This window comes from Megalobrama amblycephala, linkage group LG7 (assembly GCF_018812025.1).
Source record: "Megalobrama amblycephala isolate DHTTF-2021 linkage group LG7, ASM1881202v1, whole genome shotgun sequence".
In the NCBI taxonomy this organism is placed as follows: domain Eukaryota; kingdom Metazoa; phylum Chordata; class Actinopteri; order Cypriniformes; family Xenocyprididae; genus Megalobrama; species Megalobrama amblycephala.
In genome coordinates, this window is record NC_063050.1 from 13,132,177 (window position 1) to 13,157,189 (window position 25,013).

The 25,013-nt window shown below is 36.2% G+C and overlaps 1 protein-coding gene across 1 annotated transcript; it reads left to right on the forward strand.

The window, feature by feature from the left end:
- Positions 1-2,603: 2,603 nt before the first annotated feature.
- On the forward strand, positions 2,604-13,174 carry LOC125271704 (adhesion G protein-coupled receptor E3-like). The gene is made up of 12 exons (XM_048195869.1): positions 2,604-2,888; positions 3,151-3,186; positions 3,336-3,522; positions 5,833-5,949; positions 6,037-6,218; positions 6,328-6,489; positions 6,565-6,771; positions 6,849-7,081; positions 10,305-10,371; positions 10,456-10,547; positions 10,625-10,787; positions 12,329-13,174. The coding sequence occupies exons 1-12, from the start codon at positions 2,835-2,837 to the stop codon at positions 12,386-12,388; spliced, it is 1,560 nt and encodes a 519-aa protein (XP_048051826.1). The 5' UTR covers positions 2,604-2,834; the 3' UTR covers positions 12,389-13,174.
- Positions 13,175-25,013: the final 11,839 nt, after the last annotated feature.

Genomic DNA, 25,013 nt, shown 5'->3' on the forward strand with positions numbered 1-25,013 from the left:
ATTGACTTTGCTGACTATATCGACTTCGAACAGTTGTAGCTCAGTCATTTTTTGTTAATAGAGAATGTGAGAATAAAAAGAACTTATTGTTGAAAATTTACTTATTGTGACTCATTTCCACAACATCTACCAGTTCTACTTCTACAGGTGAGGATCATGTTGACTGGACTGTGATATTGAAATCCCTCCATAATCAGTGTCTTAATAAAGAAATAAGACATAGAAACAAGAAAGAAATAAGAAATAGTATGCCATCTAAATCTCTCTTGGCATCTTTTTTCCATCTTGTAAATGTTACAGGTCATTTACTGACAGCCACTTCCACAATATCTACCCGTTCCACTATAGGTTAATGAGAAGAAAAGCATAACTGAATTAATCTGAGTGTAATTTCTCACCTGTTTCCATTTGTTATTGTTTCAGTTCTGTTACAGCCGGTCACTTCCACAACATCTACCAGTTCTGCATCTACAGGTAAGTGTGATGCTGTACTTCCTTTCATTCAAGTCAGTTTTGGTGACAATTTCTGTTTTGTTAACATTGCAGTTTGTTTAAAAACAGTCAATAACATGTATGCATGCAATGCATCTGAGTTTGACTTGACATTTTTCATATCTTCATGTTACATGCAATATTACACTCTCATAACCTAAATATGCGATTGCGTGCTCTGCCCATTTTCAGTGGCTCTACATCAAAGTTAGAAAGATATGACATGGTGAATAAGAATTTTTAATGTAACATTTTTTTGTCATGGACCTTCAAATCAAAATGATATATCAGGAGGCTGAGTTAAGCAAATTATGGTAATGTTGAAATGACCTGAAAATGTAATTATAAGAGGAGGCCAAGGGCTCTAGAGGAGGAAGAGGAGCAGGCTGAGGAAGACAACATGGTGACGATGACCAGAAGAACAAGGATGGAGATGAAGTTGAGAAGAGCCAGGGTGGAGACAGTAGGAGCAGGAAGATAACCCAGAGCAATGACAGGTTGAATGTCTACTGTGGAACTGATGGAGGGAGAAACCATGGTAGAGCCTTGGTGGTTGGACCAGGAAAAACCAAGGAGATGACTGACTGAGGTGGAGGTGGAGGCAAAGAGCCAGAGGGACACTGTAGGCCAAGAGGTCCTCAGCAGTGATGCGCGGGTCAATGTATAAACAACCCGCACCCGACCAACGTTTTCAACTAACCCGCCCTCAACTCGGACCACAAAAAAAAAGGAAAATATTGTACTCGACAATATTTTTTTTTTTTAAAGTAGTAAATGCTCATTGTAGCGTCATTGGGCCATAGACGTAAGAACTAGGGGTGCGGGGGTGTGTGGCCGCCCCCCTCCCATACGACCCCCATCAGCCTCCCTGGCCAATAATATCCATTAATCCAGCCTGTGGAGGAGAGAAATGTTTCAGGACCTGACGTGGTGCGCTCAGAGGTGCAGTGGCGAGAGCAGGCAGTTCTTGAGGCGGCCCATCATTTTCCATTTCAGCTGTCTAGATGCATATTATTGATGAATGCGATGTTTATGTTTCGACCCTGCTTGAAGAATTAATCAGCAGGTCAACTGAGAGAAGGCCCACTTTTGGAAAAGTGTGAAAGCCCTTAGGAGCGCAAACTGTTCTTTTTCTGAATGTTGTATGATATAGCCTAGTGTTGTGTAATAAAGGCTTGATTTATTCATTTATTTCGTTTCATTTTCTTAACAATTAAGATGCTGCATGTGTTTATCCAGTCTAATCGAAGTGTACGTCTCTCCCCCGACTTTTCCCAACAAAAATCCCGCCCCCTCTCAGAAAATACATAAAACTGACATTACTGAGCTATATGCGTTTAAAAGTAGCCTATTAAAATGGTACAATGGCATTGCTCAGTTCAACGTGTTGGGAAATCGGGCATTTTGTCCCACGTCAGCATTTATTGATCGCAGTAAAAGCTATACTGGCGGTCCAATACTTTAACATTGCGCCACTGAGGACATTGATAAGTGTACGTCCTTTATCATACTTGATAGATAATGAAGAGTTATTATGTTGAAATAACGACTTATTATGTTGAAATAACGAGATATTATGTCGTTATAACGAGATATTATGTCGTTATAACGACTTAATATCTTGAAATAACGAGATATTATGTCGTTATAACGACTTATTATGTTGAAATAACGAGATATTATGTCGTTATAACGACTTAATATCTTGAAATAACGAGATATTATGTCGTTATAACGACTTAATATCTTGAAATAACGAGATATTATGTCGTTATAACGACTTAATATCTTGAAATAACGAGATATTATGTTGAAATAACGAGATATTATGTCGTTATAACGACTTATTATGTTGAAATAACGAGATATTATGTCGTTATAACGACTTAATATCTTGAAATAACGAGATATTATGTCGTTATAACGACTTATTATGTTGAAATAACGAGATATGTCGTTATAACGACTTATTATGTTGAAATAACGATATATTATGTCGTTATAACGACTTATTATGTTGAAATAACGAGATAACTTTTCGATTTTTTTTTTTTTCCTCCCTACCAAGTTTTTTTTTTTTTTTTTCACCATGCGGTTCAGGGCTTCCGTAGTGTATGTCTAAATGATGCTGTAGCTTTTTTTTGTGTGTGTGTGTGTATTATATGTTTATAAAATCCTTCAATATAACTGGTTGTTGAAATTCTTACTGTAGTTTCACAGTGGTGGTAATGTAAAACTTAAGTCTGTTAATAATGTAACATGAGTTTAAATACTGGATGAGATCAGTGTATCAGAAGACTACATGATGGTTACATCAATGATACGCAACTTTTAATTAATTCATGATTAGTTTTCTCATTCCAGATCTGAATATAACACCGTTTGAAGAAGGCAGGGTAAGTTGAGATGAGTTTTTGGAAGTTAAGACAGCATACCAATAAAACTGGAAACAACAAGCACAAGAATGCACTTTATTTGTTGTTTCTTTTACTTTGTATGAGAACACCACTAATTAACTTATTAACTTATAATTTCACTTAAAAACAATTAAAGAAAAACATGATCGAAATGAACAAATACCCCACAGTGCACACAGGGGTCAGTTTTTATTTGTGTGTTTGTTTGTTTTTTTTATATGTATTTCAATTGTGATTTCAGGCCACAAGACGATGTGTAGAAAATCTTCTTGACCAGGTAGAACATTAAAGCTATAGAGATACCTTTGACAGTAAGAGAAAAATGTCAAAATCATTATTTGTCATTTAGATATAATATTACTGTAGAAATGCTTACTGTTGTTTCAACATTTACAAATAATCATATTTATATGATCATTAAAATAGGATATAACTGAAATTTTGGATGTGGTCCTCAACGTTTTAGAGAAGATTTCAGTGTCATCATCAGCTGACCAAAATAAACTGGTGTCAGATGGAAACCGTGTGTTAAAAGCCTGTGAGAAGCTTGTGTCCATGCTGGTGAAGCCGACAAACACAACTGCCAATGTCAGTTTCACTATTGACACTATGGGTAAGTGAAATCAGAATTGTGAATCTACAAGTCCCTTAGAAGTGATGTGTTAAAACTGATTCAAAATGTGTTAAAGGTCCCGTTCTTCGTGATCCCATGTTTCAAACTTTAGTTAGTGTGTAATGTTGTTGTTAGAGTATAAATAAAATCTGTAAAATTTTAAAGCTCAAAGTTCAATGCCAAGCGAGATATTTTATTTAACAGAAGTCGCCTACATCGAACGGCCAGTTTGGACTACATCCCTCTACTTCCTTCTTTAATGACGTCACTAAAACAGCTTTTTGACTAACCTCCGCCCACAGGAATACACAAGAGTTGCGTTTGTAGAGTGTGTTTGTCGCCATGTCGTTGAAACGCTGTTATTTTCATCCCGCAGTCCAATCACCGGGTCTGATTCCGGCTCAAATTGATAGGGTAAAATTAAAGACATGTTTACAATAACACTGAGCGCGTGCATCTCCACGTTATGGTAAGAAGCGTGACCTTTCCGGGCAAGATGCGCTAAGCTGCTGTCGAATCACAACACAGGAACCGCTGGCACAATCAGAACTCGTTACGTATTTCTGAAGGAGGGACTTCATAGAACAAGGAAGTCATCAGTCCGTTTTTATGACAGTGGAAACAGCGGTATACAGATAAGTAAATTATGTGAAAAATACTGTGTTTTTTTACACGCGAAACATGAACACATGTTATATTGCACACTATGAACACAATCAAAGCTTCAAAAAACCACGAAAAACGGGACCTTTAAATTCTTACACATCAGTTTAGGAGCAACACTTGTTTTGTTACAGAGGTGTAAAGTCTAGGGGTCAGACAGTAAAAGTCCTGCCATATGTTTATTCCACCCACTGAAGCAGTGTTAAAGTTAATGAGATAATTAAGTGGTTAATTGAGTGATGATTGACCATAATTGAAGACACCTGATGTTAACAAGCAGAATCGCCAAAGGAGAAAATCACAATTTTAAGTCACCATCATGGAGATGAGTGTTTGCTTTAGTTGGGCTCTTGACCCTTGACTTTTTAATATTAGACTTTGTTTGGGCTGTTGTAACTGAGTTATAACAGCCAGACAAACAAAGATAAAAGATGATCAGGTGGTGTTGGTTATGTTTTCGCTTAATCATAAATCATTGAACTCATTTAGAGCCCAATCTATCTATCTATTATGTGACGTTTTAGTAGCTTGTTTTCTAATGTTCAAAGTTGATCTGTTTATCAGAATATGTTGCTTGTCACTGTCGTTGAAATTCATACACTGATTCTTCATGTCTGTGTGTGCTATAATTTTTTATTGTTTTATTTTTTGTTGATCAGAGCAACTTTTAATAAATTATTTGTATTATATTGAAAAAGCTGATCTTCTGCTGTAGAATCACAGTACTGCTGTAATCAATAATGTAAATCTAACTCAGAGATTGGGCTCTAAATGAGTTCAGTGATTCAGATCAAATAATGATTATGTGAAAACATAACCAACACCACCTGATCATCTCACTGTTTGTCTGGCCGTTATACATTAACTCAGTTACAGCAGCCAAACAAAATCTAATATTAAAAAATCAAGGTTCAAGAGCCCAACTAAACCAAACCCTGATCCCCATTATGGTGACTTAAAGTTGTGATTTTCTCCTTTGGTGATTCTGATTGTTAACATCAGGTATGTTCTACAATGACACAATTTAACACTGCTTCAGTGGGTGGAATAAACATATGGCAGAGCTTTTGCTTTCTGACCCCTGGACTTTCCACCTCTGCTTGTGGAGTTGTTTAATCCTCTTCTGCTGAGATCGTCAGAGATTTAATGCATTTTATCTTCAGTTAATTTCATTTAAGGCTGTGGCTGAATTCAGTTGTAGTTTTTGGGTTTCTGCTCATCTCTTTTTTTTTCTGTTCTTCCAGTGATTCTGTTTGTTAACAGCAGGTATCCATCACTAATGTTCAATAGTCACACAATTAATTAATTTTCTTAATTGTCTTGTTTTGGTCTTGGAATATGTGGTCCTTTTTCTAATACATGTTTTGTCTTACTTTGATTAACAATGGTAAGCCCATTATAAGTGTTTAAATTTTAGACCTGACAGGATGCTTGTCACTGCATTGCGTACATACATCACTTGTCAAGTATCTATTAATGGGTAAAGTTACAGTGATATCTTTAGTTAGTCAGATTGAGATACTGTCCATCTAAACTGGTTATATCTCTTAAGCCTAGCGTCTTCCACAATTTTTTTTTCTTAGGGGTACCGCTAGTGGACCAATAGTTACATAGTGTACCTTTAACATAACTGTATTTTTTAATCAGAGGGACTAGTCTTCATGGTTGGACCAAATGCAACCTTAGATAAGATCCCTCGACTCGACACGACAAATTCTTCTGTGGACATTGATCTCATTGGGATTACCAAGAACAACAGTAAAAGTATGTAAAATATGTTTTAGTTTGAAAAAAAAAAAAATTGTCGTTGTAACATAGTATTGCATGTAAGCTTCTGTTTCTGTCACACAGGATCAGCTGCTGTGACTTTCATGAGCTTCAACACAATGGAGAATCTACTGAAGCCCGACTTCTTCAACACATCAAATGACACGATTAAAACCATGATGTCCACTGTGATCTCAGCTACTCTTCCCAAAACCACCAACACTAAACTCACCAAACCAGTCAACTTCACCCTCAAACACATCAGAGTGAGAGACTGAAATGTGTTTCTGTCCAACCTGAGAACTGATGAACATCTGAAAACATCTAATATTCAGTCTTGTAATATTTTCTGCATGTTCTTTCTTCTTTCTGCAGGAGTTCGACCCCAGCGGTTCTCTGTCCTGTGTGTACTGGAATATCAGCGAGTGGATTGTAGATGGTTGTTCTGTTTTAGAGACCAACAGCAGCTACACTGTGTGTTCCTGTGTCCATCTGTCGACATTCGCTCTCATCATGCAAACCAGCAGACCACCAGCGGTACGAGAACATTTATACTGACTATTGAAGAACAGCACAGATTTGGCACTCATGTACTCTGACATGTTTTCTCAGAGAGACTCACTGCTGGAGATGTTGAATTTGGTGTGTGTGATCGTGGGGCTGGTGTTCTTCAGTTTGGCTCTGTTGACCTTTACCCTTTGTCAGTGGAGTCCTAGAGTGAATAATGTGGCTCGAATCAACATCTGCATCAGTCTTCTGCTGGCTCACCTTCTGTTCCTGCTCACACAACAGTTCCTGAGACTCATACGCCGTCATCAGGTGAGAATGATGAAGGAGCCCTACAGCTCAGCACAGCCTCACTGAGAATCATCATAACCGTCTCTCTTGGTCTCCAGGTGTTGTGTGCCGTGATATCAGGTGTGCTGCACTTCCTCTTTCTCTCTGGATTTGTGTGGATGTTCATTGAAGCTGTGCTGCTCTTCATCTGTGTGAAGAACCTATCACAGATCAGCTTCAAAAAGAGGGAGGTGCTTAGCAGTGTATTCCTGTGTGTGATTGGATATACGGTTGCTCTGGTTGTGGTGGCCATGTCTGTTGGGCTTCTTCCTGAAGGCTACGGCAGCGAACAGTGAGTTGTTGTTGTTGTTATTTCATTCTCATACTAGGCTTGTTCAAGATTGGCACTGTGCTGTAGTGATTTTGGATTAGTCTCACACAAGAGCACCACAAATTTGTTTATGGTCTTAAATAATAATATTAATATTTTGCATTAATATTGATATTGAGTTTTTGGTCACACATCACCTAAGGTGAGTGTGAGAGCATCAGGTGATTCCTTCCAATATTTCAGGGCACCAGCCAAGGAATCTCACCTTGACAATAAAGAACAATCATGGAAGATTGTTAACTAAATTACAATTATACAAATTGGAGGAAGTTTGTCATCTGACCAATCTGAAGAATTTGTTAGATATTGTTGACTTGTAGAGCCTCTTACTGTATTATCAACACAAGGAAGAAACAAATGTAATAAAAGGATTTTATTAACAAAAGGATAACAAGAGTAACTAACAACTACTTAATGGATAAAGTGCAAAAAGATAGATAAATGCAAATGAATGAGTTGGATGTTACTATGAAAGTTACAAGTTAATGTTATGGAAAGCTAAACTGTAGATTCTCTAGAAGAAAAAAGGTAAACCTTGTTCTGAATTGTTCTAAACCAATTGATTATTTGTTATTAAATGATATTAGCTATGCAAAATCTAATGCAAATTAGATAATCATTTACTGACAATATACACTAATGCCAATATCCACAGCTCAACAAGTGGAAGACGTCACCCTTGGATTCAGCACAACCAGGGAGACGTCTTCCACTTGTTGAGCTGTGCAGCATTGCATTGGAAAGAAAGGAGTTGGAATCTGTTTCACAGCCTTGAACACAAAGTACTTGAACGTTGCACTCCTGAAGCACAGGGAAGGTCCTTTTCCTGGAACACGCAGAAGAAGAAGCCTTAAAGTTGAAGGTTCTGATGTCTGTGCAGATGATCCTTATTCTCTGGAACTTCCTTGTTCCTCTCTTTAGAGCTTCAGAGTCTTGAGAGAGCAACTTCACAAATCCATAGAGTTGGACTTAGCTTATCACATCTTGGGAACTGAACCTTGAACCGGGACTGGAACAGGAACTGCAGCAACCTAAAACTGGAACAATTTTCTGTCTCAGAGAAAAGCCTTTTAGTCTGTCCTGAGAAGGAGGGAAATGCAAATTGGCACCTTTCAGATCCAGTGTTTTGATTGGCTGATGCTGTCAGAGGTGGCCACTGGATGGCCCCTCTCTTGCATGAGGTTCATTTGCATGGCTTAAAGTTCATGTTTAGAAACAGCACTCATTCAATATAATGCGTCCATTCGGTGTCCTTTGTGGCTTCAAGCTACATGGCAAACCTGTTTGGTGAGTGGAGTCAGTTCACACCTCAGGTCTTAGGACTGAGGGACTGGGGTGAACAATGGGGAAACAGGCGATAGGATTAGTCTGCTCAATGACATGCTAATGTCATCATGCTTCCCATGCACAAATGGTAAGGGTGATTGTCTTTGCAGACTTATCTCCTAGCCCATCTAGTTCCTTGTTTGTGGAACTTCTCTTGGAGGTGTGAGTTTTGGAGTCTTGTGCTTTTCATCATGGCAGATGAAAGGGGACTATTGATGTAATGGGGCAGTCTATGGGGACATTCTACTTCCTGTTACTCAACACTATCACAGTGATATCACAGTGGTGTCACATGGTGAGCTCATAGTATAAGTGCACACCCAGCTAACAGATTTTTGTTATAAGAACATTCTCCAAACATACTTCCAGCCACAGATGATATCAACTGAAAAAAAAAGACATTAAATCTCTCAAGACATCAGCAGAGGAGGATTAAACAACTCCACAAACAGCATTATCAGCTTCACTTATTACTAACCAGACTGACTATTTTTGTCCTAAGTCTACAAAAGCACTTATTGAGAATTAACAGGGGTTTAGATGTTAATGTCTTATTATTTAAAGTTACCATCATGGTGATCAGTGTTAGGTTTAGTTGGGTTCTTGACCCTTGATTTTTTTTTTTTACATTTTAATTTCTCTGGTGGCTGTAAATGTGTTTGTAAAACTCATTTGTTATGGCAAGGAAAGTATGCATCCAGGTGATGCTTTTTTATTGATTGCAAGTCATTGTAAGGTGTTATTAGTTTTGTATTTTTAATTAGAATGCTCTGTGATTATAAAGTATGAGACCCAACAGTGTCAGGATTCAAAAGCATGATAAAACACAAACATTTTGAATTAAAGTGTCGTTTAGGCACAAAGAGACATCAAGAATCAGCATGTCCATCTCAACAATGCTAACAATCAAAAAGCCTCATGCTGCAATGCATACTGGGTACCTAGTCCTCACATTGTGATAGTGTTGGGTGAAGCTTTGAAGCTTTATGAATCTTTTGTTTCAGATCAGTGATTTGGAGCGTGTATCAAACCGCCAAAATCACACAATTTCAGTAAACGAGGCTTCGTTTCATCATAACTGTTTCGAAAATTTAATGGTTCACTGGTATAGGGCGATGAACTCTGTGAACCCATGAATCATGCGAGAATCACTGAGAACCTTTGAACAAGTGTCTATGGGTTTTACCCTATGGTTTTACCTGATCTCTGATCAGTTTTATACATTTATTGAAGTTTTAATTAGACATTAGTATAATTCAAATGAATAATGGTAGTTATTAATCTCTTATTGGCCTGTTTAGCTCGAACCATGGAACAAACAAAACAAGCCCTGAAAAATGATAAAAGAACACATATTATACAGACACTCTATATTTAATTTTATTAGATGACTAGGTAATTGCATTTGATAGATTTTACTTTCAATAAAACATTTGCAATAGATTTGTAAAAGGTGTTTTTATGCATGTTTAGCCTGAGTTTTGTTGCATTCGCACTGTTCTGACCTGAAGGGGTCAACGTGGAGACAGGTGTCAGATTTCGAAGCCTCGACACATTACGGCAAATTTGCTTCAACTGTTTCTGTGTTTCACGAAGACTCAATCTGCCCATCACTACATTGTGACCATAGTATGAGCACACAGTGAGACGCTGTGAGGTTACAGTTTTAGATCACTGTGACGTCACATTGTGACCACATCATGACTATCCTGGGAGCTCATGGTGACATCACTGTGGGATCAAATTGTTGACGGCGTATCAGAGCCAATGAAAAGATTGAAATCTTTAATATTTCAATAGTCAATACCTCATATAGTATTTTTTATATATTAATTCAGTCATTATATTGTCTAAACAGCTGCTGGATTAAAATGGATAAAGGTTTTATCTGGAGTTTTCTGGGTCCTGTTTGTGTCATACTAGCGGTAAGCACATTTCTTATTTATCATGATTTTAATTTATATTAAAGGGAAAACAAGGTGATTAATTATTCATTTTCTACTTTTCAGTTAAACACGATTCTCTTCATCAACATCTTCATCAGTCTGAACTCAACTCTCAAAAATCTGAACGTTGAAGTTTCACAGATGAAACAAACCAAGTAACAAACATTCAGATTTAAACCCTGCAGAAAATATATAATAAATAAAGACATTAACTCTCTCTGTTTCTCTGCAGGATTATGATATTTAAAACACTGGCTCAGTTTGTGGTTCTTGGTTGCTCCTGGATTCTGGGTTTCTTCACTAATGACAGTAAGGTGTTGGAGATCCTCTTCCTGATCTTGAACTCCCAGCAGGGAACCTTCATCTTCCTGGTCTATTGTGTCCTCAATAATGAGGTCAGACATCACTCAATTTACCATCATCAAAGACTTCAAAGATGTAAATGCAGGGCAATGTTGGCATTCATGGTTTATTACAAGCACATGTGCAAAATAAATATGGTAAAGAACATAAAAAAAACAGGTTATCAATTAAAAACAGTCTAAAAACTAGAACTTCCCTTTTTTTACTGTTTTTATTGATGACCTGGTTCATTTCTGCTCTTAACCATATTTATTTGCAGATTTTGCACTTATGCATTAATACATATCTTTTTGGACGCCAACATCGCTCCTTTGTTTGTCTTGGTGTGATTCTCCTTGTGACTGCTCGGGTCTCTATCACACAGTGCACTCATAATACTATGAATGGGAGAAATTGCAGTGTGCAATTTTGGCAGAACAAATCTTGCCTTCTAATTAAAGCAGGGGTAGGGAACATTGATCCTTGAGGGCCATTCTCCTGCAGAGCTTAGCTTCATCTCTGAAAAGAAAAAAAAAACAAAACAAAAAACACTCACCTGCCTGTAACTTTAGTAATCCTGAAGACCTTGATTAGCTTCAGGTGTGTTTAATTAGGGTTGGAGCTAAACTCTGCAGGACAATGGTCTTCCAGGATCAACGTTCCCCACCCCTGAATTAAAGGAACCAATCGCTGATTGGTAAAGTCATTGCATCACTGCAGCTGCCGTTAGAAGCTCTGGTGGCTTTAGAAACGGTCAGTGTTCAGTAACCCTCACTTAGAACTGCACATAGGCATTGGCTGGTGGAGCCTAAAAAATGCAGTTTTTTTATCATGATTTGAGGGTTTAAAAGCAAAATTTATGAGACAGTTGTTGTCATATTTCATTGGTGATTTCAAATATGAAATTTAATTGTAAGCTTTGTGAACAGCTTTGGAGAATTTGTCGTTTCCCCATTCAAAAAGATAAAAGCTATACTTCCATGACTGAAATAGCTGCCTAGAGGCATTTCAACGATGACTGTAGAGTGAAATGACTTGTCTTTAACCATCATATTACTTGACAAAACTGGGTATGAAAGAAAATTACAGTTGTTTTCATGAAGGTCCTGTTCTTATTTTGGCAGTCCGTGTCTTTTGGAGAGAAAAGTCAGAGGCAGTTGTTTAATCTGTTACTTCTCTTCCATTTCCTTCTTGTGATGGAATGTTCAAACGAGCCAAAAATATTGACACTCCGACTGTCAGAAATTCTAATATAAATATGCATTTGATCTGTATATCTGTCTGTCTGACTGACTGCATGGCATTAATCCTTTCAAACTCCAAGCTTTTAAAACTACTTAAAATTTTAAGGCCTGGCATTCTCAAGATTTTTTCTATCTTGTCCTCTGTAATTAGTTTAGCCATTTTGTGATCCCACTTCATAGGAAAACCGTTTCACTCTCTCCAGAAACAGTAGGCTGTATGGAAGATATGTATGTTTATTTCAGAGAGTCTCTTACAACACATTTTCTTACCCGTTTTTAATTCCATTGTGGTTGATGGTTAAATTGATGTCATGAAGTCACTCAGCTCCTCTCGTCTCATTCTTGTCCAGATCAGGCAGCAGTACAGGAAAATCATTGGAAGTCTTTGCTCTGGACTCAAACAACACTGAGGACAACAGCATCATGATGAGGAAATAAAAAGTTCCTATATTTAATCAATGTTTTTGGATGTTAAATGTAATAGTCTCCGCTTCTTTCTGCAAATGCTAGAAAAAAATGTGTTTTGCAAGTTTAGAAATACTACAGCTGTCAATACTATTGAGGTAAAGCTCAACATCTCTATTTTATTTAATCTTTAATTTTCTTGGTGGAGGGCAAAAATATGTTTACAGACTCCTCAAAAAAAAAAAATCAAATTTCAATAGTTTTTGTTTAGTTAATACAAAAGCTGAATATGGGAAATGCTTTCAAATAAATAAAAATGCCTATGTGGTAAATTGAATTACTAAATTACTTTACATTTTATAGGATCATAAGCCGCTTTACCTCCATCGGGCCAAACTGTACTTAACCATTCTAGTCTGTGTTGCTCCAGTTCAGCCGGCATGGATATGGTTTTATTTTCCACTGTGAGACTGATAACGGAGCTGTTTGAAATGTAATACAAACACATCAGTTGTTTCCTTCCCAGTTAACACGTGAGATCATGCAATGATCACAGTGACATCATACCATTCTCATTCTGTGAGCTCATTGTGAATTCAAAATGTTGAGCAGGTTAAGATATCAGTCACCGGGGGTCATTCTACTTCCTGTCTCTCAACAATTGAAAAATGTGGATAATGCAGGATTTTTCAACAATTTGTGCTCTACAGTTGTGTTCTGTGGTCAGTGTTGAATTGTTCAACTAGAATGTTGAATTGTCAATACAACTGAAAAAAATTGAGAACATTACATGACTGATGACTTCATAAATTGATGTTGATTTTCCTAAAATGTATTTGTTCGGACTCACCATTATGGTGATTAGTGTTCCATTTGGTTGGAAACTTGGAACTTAATTTATATTATTGTAATTATCTTCCTATTTATGCAGCAATGCAATAAGAAATCAGTTATGTGCTTTCGAAAGAAGGGATGTTATATAGGTTGCTTTTAAAAGGTGACCTAACTTTTAACTAAATCATTAACTAATCTATTTTGCATGTTGAATAATGATCTTTTACTATTTCATTGTTAATTTGTTGATATAATACTAGGGCTGCCTCCTAATAGTTGACTAACCATTAGTCGACTAGAAAAGGCTTGGTTGAACAAAATTTTATTAGTCGTTTAGTCGCAGAAAAGAAAAAAAACATCACAGGAAGTGGCGAAATCACGCAGGCTGTGACGGACATAATGATGTTTTATTAACAAAGTTCAGGAGAAAAAAAGTTCAAATGAGCTATTCATTCAACATAAGAGGAGACCTGTAAATATGTAGCTGACTCACCAATGTTCCTCAACAGTTTTTTTTTTTTTGCATTTGGCCCGCCCTTCGTTCCCAACATGTCCGATGAAGAATATTTAATCTTTGAGGAATCTTTGTCCCAAGGAGCCCTCTCCTCCGTGGGGTAAACAGGACAAGTTTGCCTGTTCTGCCTTCCCAAGAAATTTCCCCTGTGCAGGTGTGGCATTGTTTCATTCAGCCACAATAACCCAGGTCAGGATTTTTAGCCAAATTCATCCATGACCATTGTTTCATTAGGCAAAATTCATAATGTTCCCATTTTAGAAAATTTGAATACAGCTGTTTATAGCATTTTTCTTTGCCATGGTGCACCATCAATTACACACACACACACACACACACACACACACTTTCACCCTTTTATGTCTCTTGCCAGAGTATCAATTTTTTTTGTTTGTTTTGTCACTGCATCTGCAAACAGTGAACTGAATGGGGAATGTATATTGTTAAGGGTGGAATACCACCAAGTCGAATCGAATAAAACTCTTTCGACGATGTTGGAAATGATGAATCGGGCACTGTGGAATTCCCCGTACAACAGTGTCTAGGTTTTTTTTTTTTTTACTTTAGTCAGACGACGTTGGTCGCAATAACAAACACCAATTTTAAAGCAATTATTTTAAGCCTAGGCATGCCACAGAAGGAAAAAAAAATCTTAAATATATTTTATCATTCATCTATGTAATAAAAAAGTATCCTTTTTTTTAGTTGCTCATGAGCTGTTCTAATAATAAAAATTTTGGATCCATGGTTAACCATAATCATAATCTCTGATGACAGCATTTGTGATATAATGATTTTACAGTTTTGGATTTTTTTTTTTTTCAATAATAACGAATAAATATCTATTAACCAAGATGGAGTGACTAATATCATATCTCTACCATCCATATTCTATTTAAGAGAACTCTGTAACACACATGTCTGTCCTGAGAGTCGAGTGTGAACTCTCTTCATTGCACAACATTCTCTAACTAAGTCCAAACCCAGTTTAACTGAACGTGAGTCAAGCAAACACTTAACTTCTATTTCATAAAGAGTTGGACTGGTGCTTATTGGAAGAAAAGTGCAGGAAGTTAACAAAATCAAGAACTGCTATGAGACTATTACCAATTTGTAAATTGTGATGACCAGTCTAATTTCGAGGCATTCTCTGCAGTGATCACAGTAAAGGCAGTACCTGCACCCACACACGAGGAAGAGATGGAAGTCCGCACTGGTACCATCAGTCAATTGAGCCTGTTTGGCAATTTTAGTGTCTTTCTTCATCCAGTACGTTGGGTCTCTCAGTCTGTCATGAGGACCAGGTGGAACATGAGGTTGACTCTGACTCTTTCTCTCTCTGCATCTCATGGCAGGATGTTTTCGTTGTTGTTTCTTCATTAACTGGCATGCTCAGTCCATTCGCTCTTGTTTGTGTTGGGACAGCTTCTTCTGGAAATTGAACACTCAGAGAATGGCATAAATCCAACTACCCCCACATAAATTGTCATCACAATCGTATATGAGCAATCTGCTCTGCTTTTAAGGACTTCAATACACAAAAGAATAAGTCATGACCGAGTATAACTTCATCCATTAGATAAAACACTCTAAATACCCAAAATTTGTGGTTGAACACAAATGTTATATTTTTCTCTTTTTTTTTCTTCTTTTCCTTCTTCATACAATAAATTCTACAAATTTGCAAAATTTAAATTTCTGCTTTCTGGATTCAGACAATTTCAATTTTCTCTTGGTTTTAATTGTAAATATTACTATATTATTTGCCAATGGATCTCAATTTAATAATTCAGCAAGGCCAGTCTACTGCCATCAAAATTGCAAAGCCCTATTTAGAAGCTTCCACCAAATACACAAGTTGACTTTCATCGACTTTCAATAGCCTACCAAAACACAGTGCCACCCGAAAATTACACGGGGAAACAAAAGTAGGCATTGATGTCAAACAACCATAGTCATCCTCGCCTCAGAGCACTCAAATTACTCTCTGCCCGACTGACACAGAATACTCAGAATAAAATTGATACACAGCAAAATCCCCAGAGTTAAATCAACTCTGCTCAGATTACATATGGTCCCTCTCTACTTAGTGTTAAAGTAACACTGAAGCAGAGTTAAAGTTAATTAGATAATTAAGTGATTAATTACGTTATGATTGAGCATTAGTGATGAACACCTGATGTTAACAAGCAGAATCACTGAAGAGAAACACAAGAACTACAACTGACTTCAGCCACAGCCTTAGATCAAATCAACTGAAGATAAAAGGCATAAAATCTCTCAAGATCTGATTAAACAACTCCACAAACAGCATGCTATCTCATTAAATTTAACTCTGATTCAGTGTTATTTTAACTCTATGTAGAGAGGGGCCATATGTTCTCTGAGCAGAGTTGATTTAACTCTGGAGATTTTGCTGTGGAATTCAATATAAACATCAGTTATTCAATATTCAAAAATGTCGGCAGAGGCCAGGACTTCGTGGCCAGGAGAGCAAAGGAGGGAAAAGCTAAATTATCAATGACTCAGTCCATATTATAGCATGAGCATATAGGGAAATTCCCAACCCACTCAAACTGATGTTTTTGTTCTGATAAGAAAAGGTTACATGGTTTTACCCATTATATCATAAACTGGTCAGATGCCAAAAATAGATATCCAATACCTAACCAGAAATGTGTCAGCATGACCTGTCACACCGGGGCACTTGAAGAACAACTGAACGTAACAAGCATACATACTCTTAAATATAAAATAAGAATAACCATAAGGGTACAATAACAAGAAAATACTTCAAAATATGATAAGAATTAATAAAGTATGAGTACATAAATATATGAAATCAAAAGTGAAACTGATAAATCATAAGTCATAAACAACATAAATATTAATAAAATGCATGAATATGAATATCGACCATTTCGGATCCACCAAAGTCCAAATATTTTAATCAACCATTAGATTCAACTATTTAGATAATACACTGTGTGAAAAGGTGGTAAACTGCCACATAATTTCAAGTTTGTCGGATGTGAGTGGAAAAATCCTGAGCCAAATTAAACAGATCAGTACATTTCTGGAAATACCCAGATACTTGGGGTAAATGGACATATACAGGAATCCATGAAACCGATATACATGGCTGAAACACTGCTGGGTGTGAGGACTGATGGCTGTCAGGTGTGAATTAAGGCATTTCATATGCTAATTACTGACCATTAAAACAGCCTCAACATAGTCTTAATATGGTTTAACACAAATAAAGCTAACTGTATTTCTTATTTAAAAATAAATAAATGAATAAATAAATAAATGAATAACATGCACATAAGTATTCACAGCCTTTGCCATGACACTCAAAATTGAGCTCAGGTGAATCCTGTTTCCACTGATCATCCTTGAGCTGTTTCTACAACTTGATTGGAGCCCATGTGTGGTAAATTCAGTTGATTGGACATGATTTGGAAAGGCACACACCTGTATTTATAAGGGTCCCACAGTTAACAGTGCATGTCAGAGCACAAACCAAGCCATGAAGTCCAAGGAATTGTCAGTAGACCTCCGAGACAGGATTGTATGGAATCAAAGATCTGGGGAAGTGTACAGAATATTTTTTGCAGCATTAAAGGTCCCAATGAGCACAGTGGCCTCTATCATCCGTAAATGGAAGAAGTTTGGAACCACCAGGGCTCTTCCTAGAGGGATCTGGGGGGAAGGGCCTTAGTCAGTGAGGTGACCAAGAACCCAATGGTCACTCTGACAGAGCTCCAGAGTTTCTCTGTAGAGAGAGGAGAACCTTCCAGAAGAATAACCATCTCTGCAGCACTCCAACAATCAGGCTTTTATGGTAGAATGGCCAGACTGAAGCCACTCCTCAGTAAAAGGCTCATGACAACCCGCCTGGAGTTTTCCAAAAGGCACCTGAAGGACTCTCTAGCATCATACTCAAAAATACTTAAGGCTGTAATTGGTACCAAAGGTGCTTCAACAAAGTATACTGAGCAAAGACTGTGAATACTTATGTACATGAGATTTTTTTTTTTTTTTTTTTTTTTAAATAAATTTGCAAAGATTTCAAACAGACTTCTTTCATGTTGTCATTATGGGGTTTATTAAATCACCATTCTAGTTTTTTTTTTCCTTTTATTTAAATCTGTTTTCTGCTATATTTGATATTTTACTTTACTGCTTGTACACAATTTTGTTCTTTATCGAAACATTTGAACACAACCCTTTCTTGTCTTGCAAAGAACACATGTATATGTACATTCAGTATATTCCTGAAATCATGTAAATGATGTTTAAGAAAAGCACAGTGTTAAAAGCCACAGTTTTTGTATATGTGTGTTATTCTAGACTGAATGCAAATGCATCTTCCCCATAGTGATCAGTGTACTGTTCAGAGGTTGACAGTGTTTGATGATTGAATACCATAGACCAGAGATAGACAACATCGGTCCTGGAGTGCCGCTCTCCTGCAGAGTTTAGCTCCAACCCTAATCAAACACACCTAAACAAGCTAATGAATGTCGAAACATGTTGTGTTTTCGGTTTCCGCTACTGCTTGGGTAAATTGTTGGCTGTTAATGGAAAAAAAATAAATATGGGCCTCAATGGAAGGTGTGCCTCTCCATTCATTCGATTGGACAATTGTAAAAAAAAAAAATGCAAATGATGTTGATCGGTAATGGTTTTCAACTTCAGGCACTCAGAGTGCTCCCACAAAAACATGAAGGGCCCTGGGTGCATAAACAACATGCAAAACACTCACTGCCAATAGAAAACTTTAAAAAAGGTGCCTCTCTCTGCAGAAAAAACAAAACAAACAAAAAAACATGTTCTGTTTGATAGGGGCCTAACTGACTTTGGTAAAGTTGGTTTTATATTCGCACATTCGGACATCCGTATTCAATAGCCTTGTTAATCACACTACATTGGACATTCACAAGTAAATATGCCATTAAAACAATACTTGCCTATTTTGATCGACTGTGAAAAATGTTGTAAGTTGACAAAAGTTGGTTGTCAGTATCATGTCGCTGCTTAAAATTCGCAAACATTAATTTATTGCACATTTATTGGAAAGTCTGAATTTATCAGAAGTCCGAATGTGCGAATATAAAACCAACTTTACCGAAGTGCCTAACTGCTTCTATATAAAGCAACATGCAGCATAAAAACAGTGTGTCTAGTTCTTCTACTGGACTGATGCACAGGCTTTACCCTTCAGCACAATGGTGATCCACAAAAATTAGACAACAGAAACCTTTTAAAGTCTGACATAACAGAACAACATTAAACACGGTAACACTTTATAATAACGTTCAGTTATAAGTCACTTGTAAATTGTTAGTTAATGATGAACTAATCATTTACAAAACATGAATATACGTTCAAAAATGATTTATAAGTGATATGTTAATATTTTATGAATGTTTTATTAATTCAGTCATAGGTCATTTATAAATTATTAGATAATGTTCAACAAATCATTTACAAAACATGAATATACATTCATATATGATTAATAAGTGATATACTAACATTTTATGAATGTTTTATTAATTTGGCTATAAGTCATTTATAATTTATTAGTTAATGATCAGTGATTAGTTAATTATTATTAGTAAATGATCATTAGTAAATGATCAGTATATGATTTATTGATGAAGTCGTAAGCTGGTCTGTGTTCAAAAGCACAAACATGCAGGTATGCTAAAGCACTATTTTTAAGAAGAGTAATTTATTTGTTTTGAAGTGGATAAACATTTATAAATGCCTTACAGTCAGGTGATTCCAGTGGATTATATTAAATCCTTTCACTCATCAGCACAGACTTGTGTTCTGTGTGGAGTGTGTGGGGTCTAGTGATGAAGTCATCCTCTGATCCGGATTTACCTTCCACTGAAGCTCACATCAGGTGCACAGAGTTAAACACTCCATGTGTGTCAGAGAAGACAGCTGTCTATACCCTCACCAGTCAGCACTTACACTGCAGTACACACTACAAAGTGTTCAACACCTGTTATAGATGATGTGTAAACGCATTAATAAATCATTTACAAAGCTTTCTGCATCCCCTATTCTAAAGTGTAAACTATTCTTCACTTGTAAATGTGTTACACATCATTTGTAGACCTTTCTTTCCTGTTACAAATTATTTGTATATGTATACAAGTCATTTATAACACTTTCTGCATACCCTATTCTAAAGTGTAAACTATTCATCACTTATAAATGTGTTACACATCATTTGTAGACCTTTCTTTCCTGTTACAAATTATTTGTATATGTATACAAGTCATGTATAACACTTTCTGCATACCCTATTCTAAAGTGTACACTATTCATCACTTATAAATGTGTTACATATCATTTGCAGACCTTCTTTATAAATTATGTACAAACTGCAATTTGTAAATTTACCATTTATTTGCCATATGCAAAGTATATCTTTCAGTTACAGGATATAAAAATCTATACGAATCCCGATATTTAAATGATATATTTTTATATAAAAATTATAATATTTTTATGCAAATATATTTTACTATTATATAGATATCTTTGAGCCCCTAACTCACCCCTTATACCTAAACATGACCACTTTTTAGCCACTATAGCAAAACGCAATATAGATATATTTACAGTGACTGTTATCTTAGTTGATATACTGTTGTATAAAAAGAATAATTTTAAGCTCCCTACTCCACCCTATAACCTTAAGCATAACCATTTTGATAATATACGTAGTGTAATAGGCAGATAAATGTACGTTAGTCACAATAATTTATTTAAAACATTACAAAAAGCAGTATACATAACAGACAAAACGACGCGTGTGCTACATTACCAGCGAAATGACAGCAAATCATAATTTTGTGTGAGTAACAGAATGAAATTAAAGTGTTTAATCGCTGCAAACATTCCTCTGATCTGCATTTCCATCCTTTTAAGTGTCGCGCTGAATGTAACCATAGACTGTGAATCTAACACAGCAACTCAAATTCGACATGTCGCAAACACTCTATGGTAGTCGCAAATCACATGTGACAGCCAATAAGGAGCGAGGTTTGACGTCACTGCCGCAAACCTGTGTCGTATTGTTAGACGCGCCAATTTTAATTTGAAAGTTATGAAACGGCGGATTGATACGATTATTAATGTATAATGGTTATATTACGTTATAAGTCTCTTTTCCTCACACGATGGCATCGTACGACTTCTGAAGACTTGAAAAAAATGCACGAAATAATGGACTACGTTTATTATCAGTCTATGGTGCGTTTTCATGTTATGGTGAGGAGCTGTTCCATGAAAAACAAGATAAAAATTAAATGATTAAGTGCTGGTTAAACGGTGGCAGAGTGTTGATTTATTTATTTATTTTAAATAATAATAATGTAAATTTTAGGCTTGGGTAAAGTGAAGGAGTGAGATGGATCATGTAACAGGAACATCTGCAAATGATGTGTAACACATTTATAAGTGATGAATAGTGTACACTTTAGAATAGGGTATGCAGAAAGTGTTATAAATGACTTGTATACATATACAAATAATTTGTAACAGGAAAGAAAGGTCTACAAATGATATGTAACACATTTACAAGTGAAGAATAGTTTACACTAGTATAAGGGGATGCAGAAAGCTTTGTAAATGATTTATTCATGCATTTACACATCATCTATAACAGGTGTTGAAAACTTTGTGGTGTGTACTGCAGTGTAAGTGCTGACTGGTGAGGGTATAGACACCTGTCTTCTCTGACACACATGGAGTGTTTAACTCTGTGCACCTGATGTGAGCTTCAGTGGAAGGTAAATCCGGATCAGAGGATGACTTCATCACTAGACCCCACACACTCCACACAGAACACAAGTCTGTGCTGAAGAGTGAAAAGATTTAATATAATCCACTGGAATCACCTGACTGTAAGGCATTTATAAATGTTTATCCACTTCAAAACAAATAAATTACTCTTCTTAAAAATAGTGCTTTAGCATACCTGTATGTTTGTGCTTTTGAACACAGACCAGCTTACAACTTCATCAATAAATCATATACTGATCATTTACTAATGGTTTGTTCAACATTTGTTCATGATTAACAATTGTTAATTGAGATAATGATACTAAAACAATTTTGACATAAATACTTCCGTTATTATAAGTGATAAATAATGTCTTAACTAATAACTTATAAACCATCTACTAATGATCTGTTTGATTTATTTGAGATAACTTACAACACATTTGTAAATTGTTAGCATAACACGTATTAATAATTTATGAACGTATATTGTCATGTTTTGTAAATGATTCGTTCATCATTAACTAATAACTTATAAGTGTCTCATAACTGAACTAATAAAACATTCATAAAATGTTAGTGTTACAGTAGAGACACCGGAGACAGATGTAAAAGCAGTTTGGATGTTTATTAGGATTATCAGCAGAGCAACAGGCAAGTGCAATGATGGATATGATGATCTTGGAGAAGAAAGAGAGGTAATACTGTCCTTTGTTTATGTTGCAGATGCAGGTAGATGAAGACGTTGGAGCTGGCAGACGGGAACACTCACACACACAGGTAGGTAGAGACACGAGGAGACCAGGAGACGATGGAGACGATGGAGAGTATGGAGACAGGTAAGTATCGCTTTGGGAGTCCTTGAGGTAAGCATACAACTTGTGCATCACGAACGAGACCGGACAATGTGTGTGTGTGAGTGTGGGGCTTAAGTAGTGCGGTGATGATTGTGATAATGAGTTGCAGGTGGCGGTGATCAGTACTCCGGTGATTGAGTGCGTGGGTAAGGGAGTGAGGTGGAACCTGACGTGTCTGTGACAGTTAGTATATCACTTATTAATCATTTATGAACGTATAGCCATGTTTTGTAAATGATTTGTTCATAATTAACAAATAATTTATAAATGACTTATAACTGAACGTTAAATGTGTGTGTGTGTGTTAATGAATTCCAATCAGTCGTAAATGGGATGCGCGTGCACGCTCATTCTCAATTACCATAAATCCCGCCCATTAAATCTGACTGACAACTATATATGGGCATCATATTATGACACCAAACGAATGATTTTGGCCATTTTATAGGTAACAATTTCCATAACAATTAAGGGGCCATTAGTTTGCCCAGCCCTATTGAAATCAATTCATTATTTGATTAAAGTGCTCTGTTTGCAGATGCTATTACTGGCTCTCACAATAAAAGTAAAAAGAAAAACGTATGTAATTACTATATATAATATTTTTTCAAAATGCTGTGTAATGTACCTTATTAAGGTGAATTAAAATGCAGCCTTACTAATGAGCAAAACGTTCGGATGTTAAACGCACTATTTACGCGTGGCTGGGAGCAGGTGTAGATTTCTTCCGTACCGACTAACATTTGGAAAATACGAACATTTTAACGAATCTGAAAATTTATGCCAGAACCACTTTACACACGATTTACCCAAAAATTTGTTCTGCTCGTGTTTCATGAATGAGACCCATTTACTCGTATATTTACCAATGTTTCATGAATGAGACCCAATGAGAATTAACAGAGGTTCTGGGACCGTATTTACAAAGCATTTTATTTTACCACTAAGAGTTCTCCTAAATAGCAGTAAAAGTTCTTGGCAGAGTTTTCTCTTAAAACCTATTCACAAAGCTGCTGAGACAAACTTTTACTAAGAAATCGACTGTAGTCTTAAAGGATTAGTTACCCCCCCCCCCCCCCCCCCCAAAAAAAAAAAAAAAAAAAAATTATTACTCACCCTCATGTTGTTCCACACCCTTAAGACCTTCGTTCATCTTCAGAATACATATTAAGATATTTTTTATTAAATCCGATGGCAAGAAAATGTTGTGGGTGAATATAATCTCTTATAACTATTTTTAGTTCAGGAATAAGAATAGCAAATTATTCTACTTTATGATGCTGAAAACTATAATGATCATCTTTGTTTTTGGCTTTCTTTGCAACAAATGATTTGTTTAAGCGTGTACTCACACTATGCGCTCTAAACATTGCCCAAGCATGTTTGACCCCCAAAGCCCGGTTTGTTTGACTAGTGTGATCGCTCCAAACCGTGCTTGGGTGCAGATCATTTAGCCGGCCCTGGCCCGCTTGGAAAAGGTGGGCCAGAGCGCGGTTCGGTTCAGCACAGAACAGCTGCTACTTTTGTGTATACTAATGCCATCATTACGACAGCAAACATCTTTATTACTACTTTGTTAGTAAACTTCATGTACTTAATTCGAGTGTATTTGGGTTTATAACGGGTCTGCTTCTCACCTTTGTTGAACAGGAATTGTAGTTTTTAAAGCTGCAAATTCCTCCATTCCTTTGTAATCCTCTGATACGTGCAAGTGAAAATCGATGCGTGGCATAAATGATAATATATATCAGGCGGTAGCTTAGCGAAAGTTCCTGTTTTTTTTCGTTCAAAAAGTTTGAATGGAAAAAAGTTGACCAATAATACTTTATTGCTAGACACCAAACATTTAGATTTTTAAATATATTGTGACAAAAAAAACAAATAAATAATAATAATAATAATAATAATAATAATAATAATAATAATAAAATGGACACAAACATCAAGAATCAGCATTTGAATCTCAACAATGGTGACTTACTTCATCATGAGTTTTATACTATTGTGGCTCCCAGCATGCATTGCTGCATGAAGCTTGTCACCATTGTTGAGATTCATATGCTGATTCTTGATGTCTTTGTCTGAACAATGTACCATTTTCTTTTTTAATATATTAAATGAATTGTTATTTGTTTGTTTGTTTTTGGAAAATGTGTAGCGTCCAGACAGACCAAAAATCAACAAATGAATCTCAACAATGGTGACTGCTTCATATTGCAATGCATGCTGGGAGCCACCATAGTATAAAACTCAGGACTCCCAGCATGCATTATGTCACCATGGTTGAGATTCATATGCTGATTCTTGATGTCTGTGTGCATCAAATGAATGAATGAATCCCCAGAATGTATTTACAAATTAAAATTTGGCAAGAAAGTATTGTTGGTAAAAAATCATTAACAATGAATACCCACTCTTGGTCAGTGATGAGATTAGTCAAACATTTTTCTTAATGATGATGAAAACTATATCACTTGATCGTCTTTGTTTTTGGTTTCCTTTTCAACAAATGATGTGCTTTGATAATACTGTTACAAAAACCACAAACTCACACAAAAAGCAAAGAGTCAAACTTCACAACTAAAGAAAACATTGATCATCATAATGGCAGCC

Bases quoted from the DNA above. Each gene is read 5' to 3' on its own strand.
- LOC125271704 (XM_048195869.1), top strand. From the start codon at position 2,835: ATGATTAGTTTTCTCATTCCAGATCTGAATATAACACCGTTTGAAGAA. The intron at 3,187-3,335 runs GTAGAACATTAA...TCATTAAAATAG, and splicing joins TAGAAAATCTTCTTGACCAG to GATATAACTGAAATTTTGGA. The intron at 7,082-10,304 runs GTGAGTTGTTGT...TTGTCTAAACAG, and splicing joins GAAGGCTACGGCAGCGAACA to CTGCTGGATTAAAATGGATA.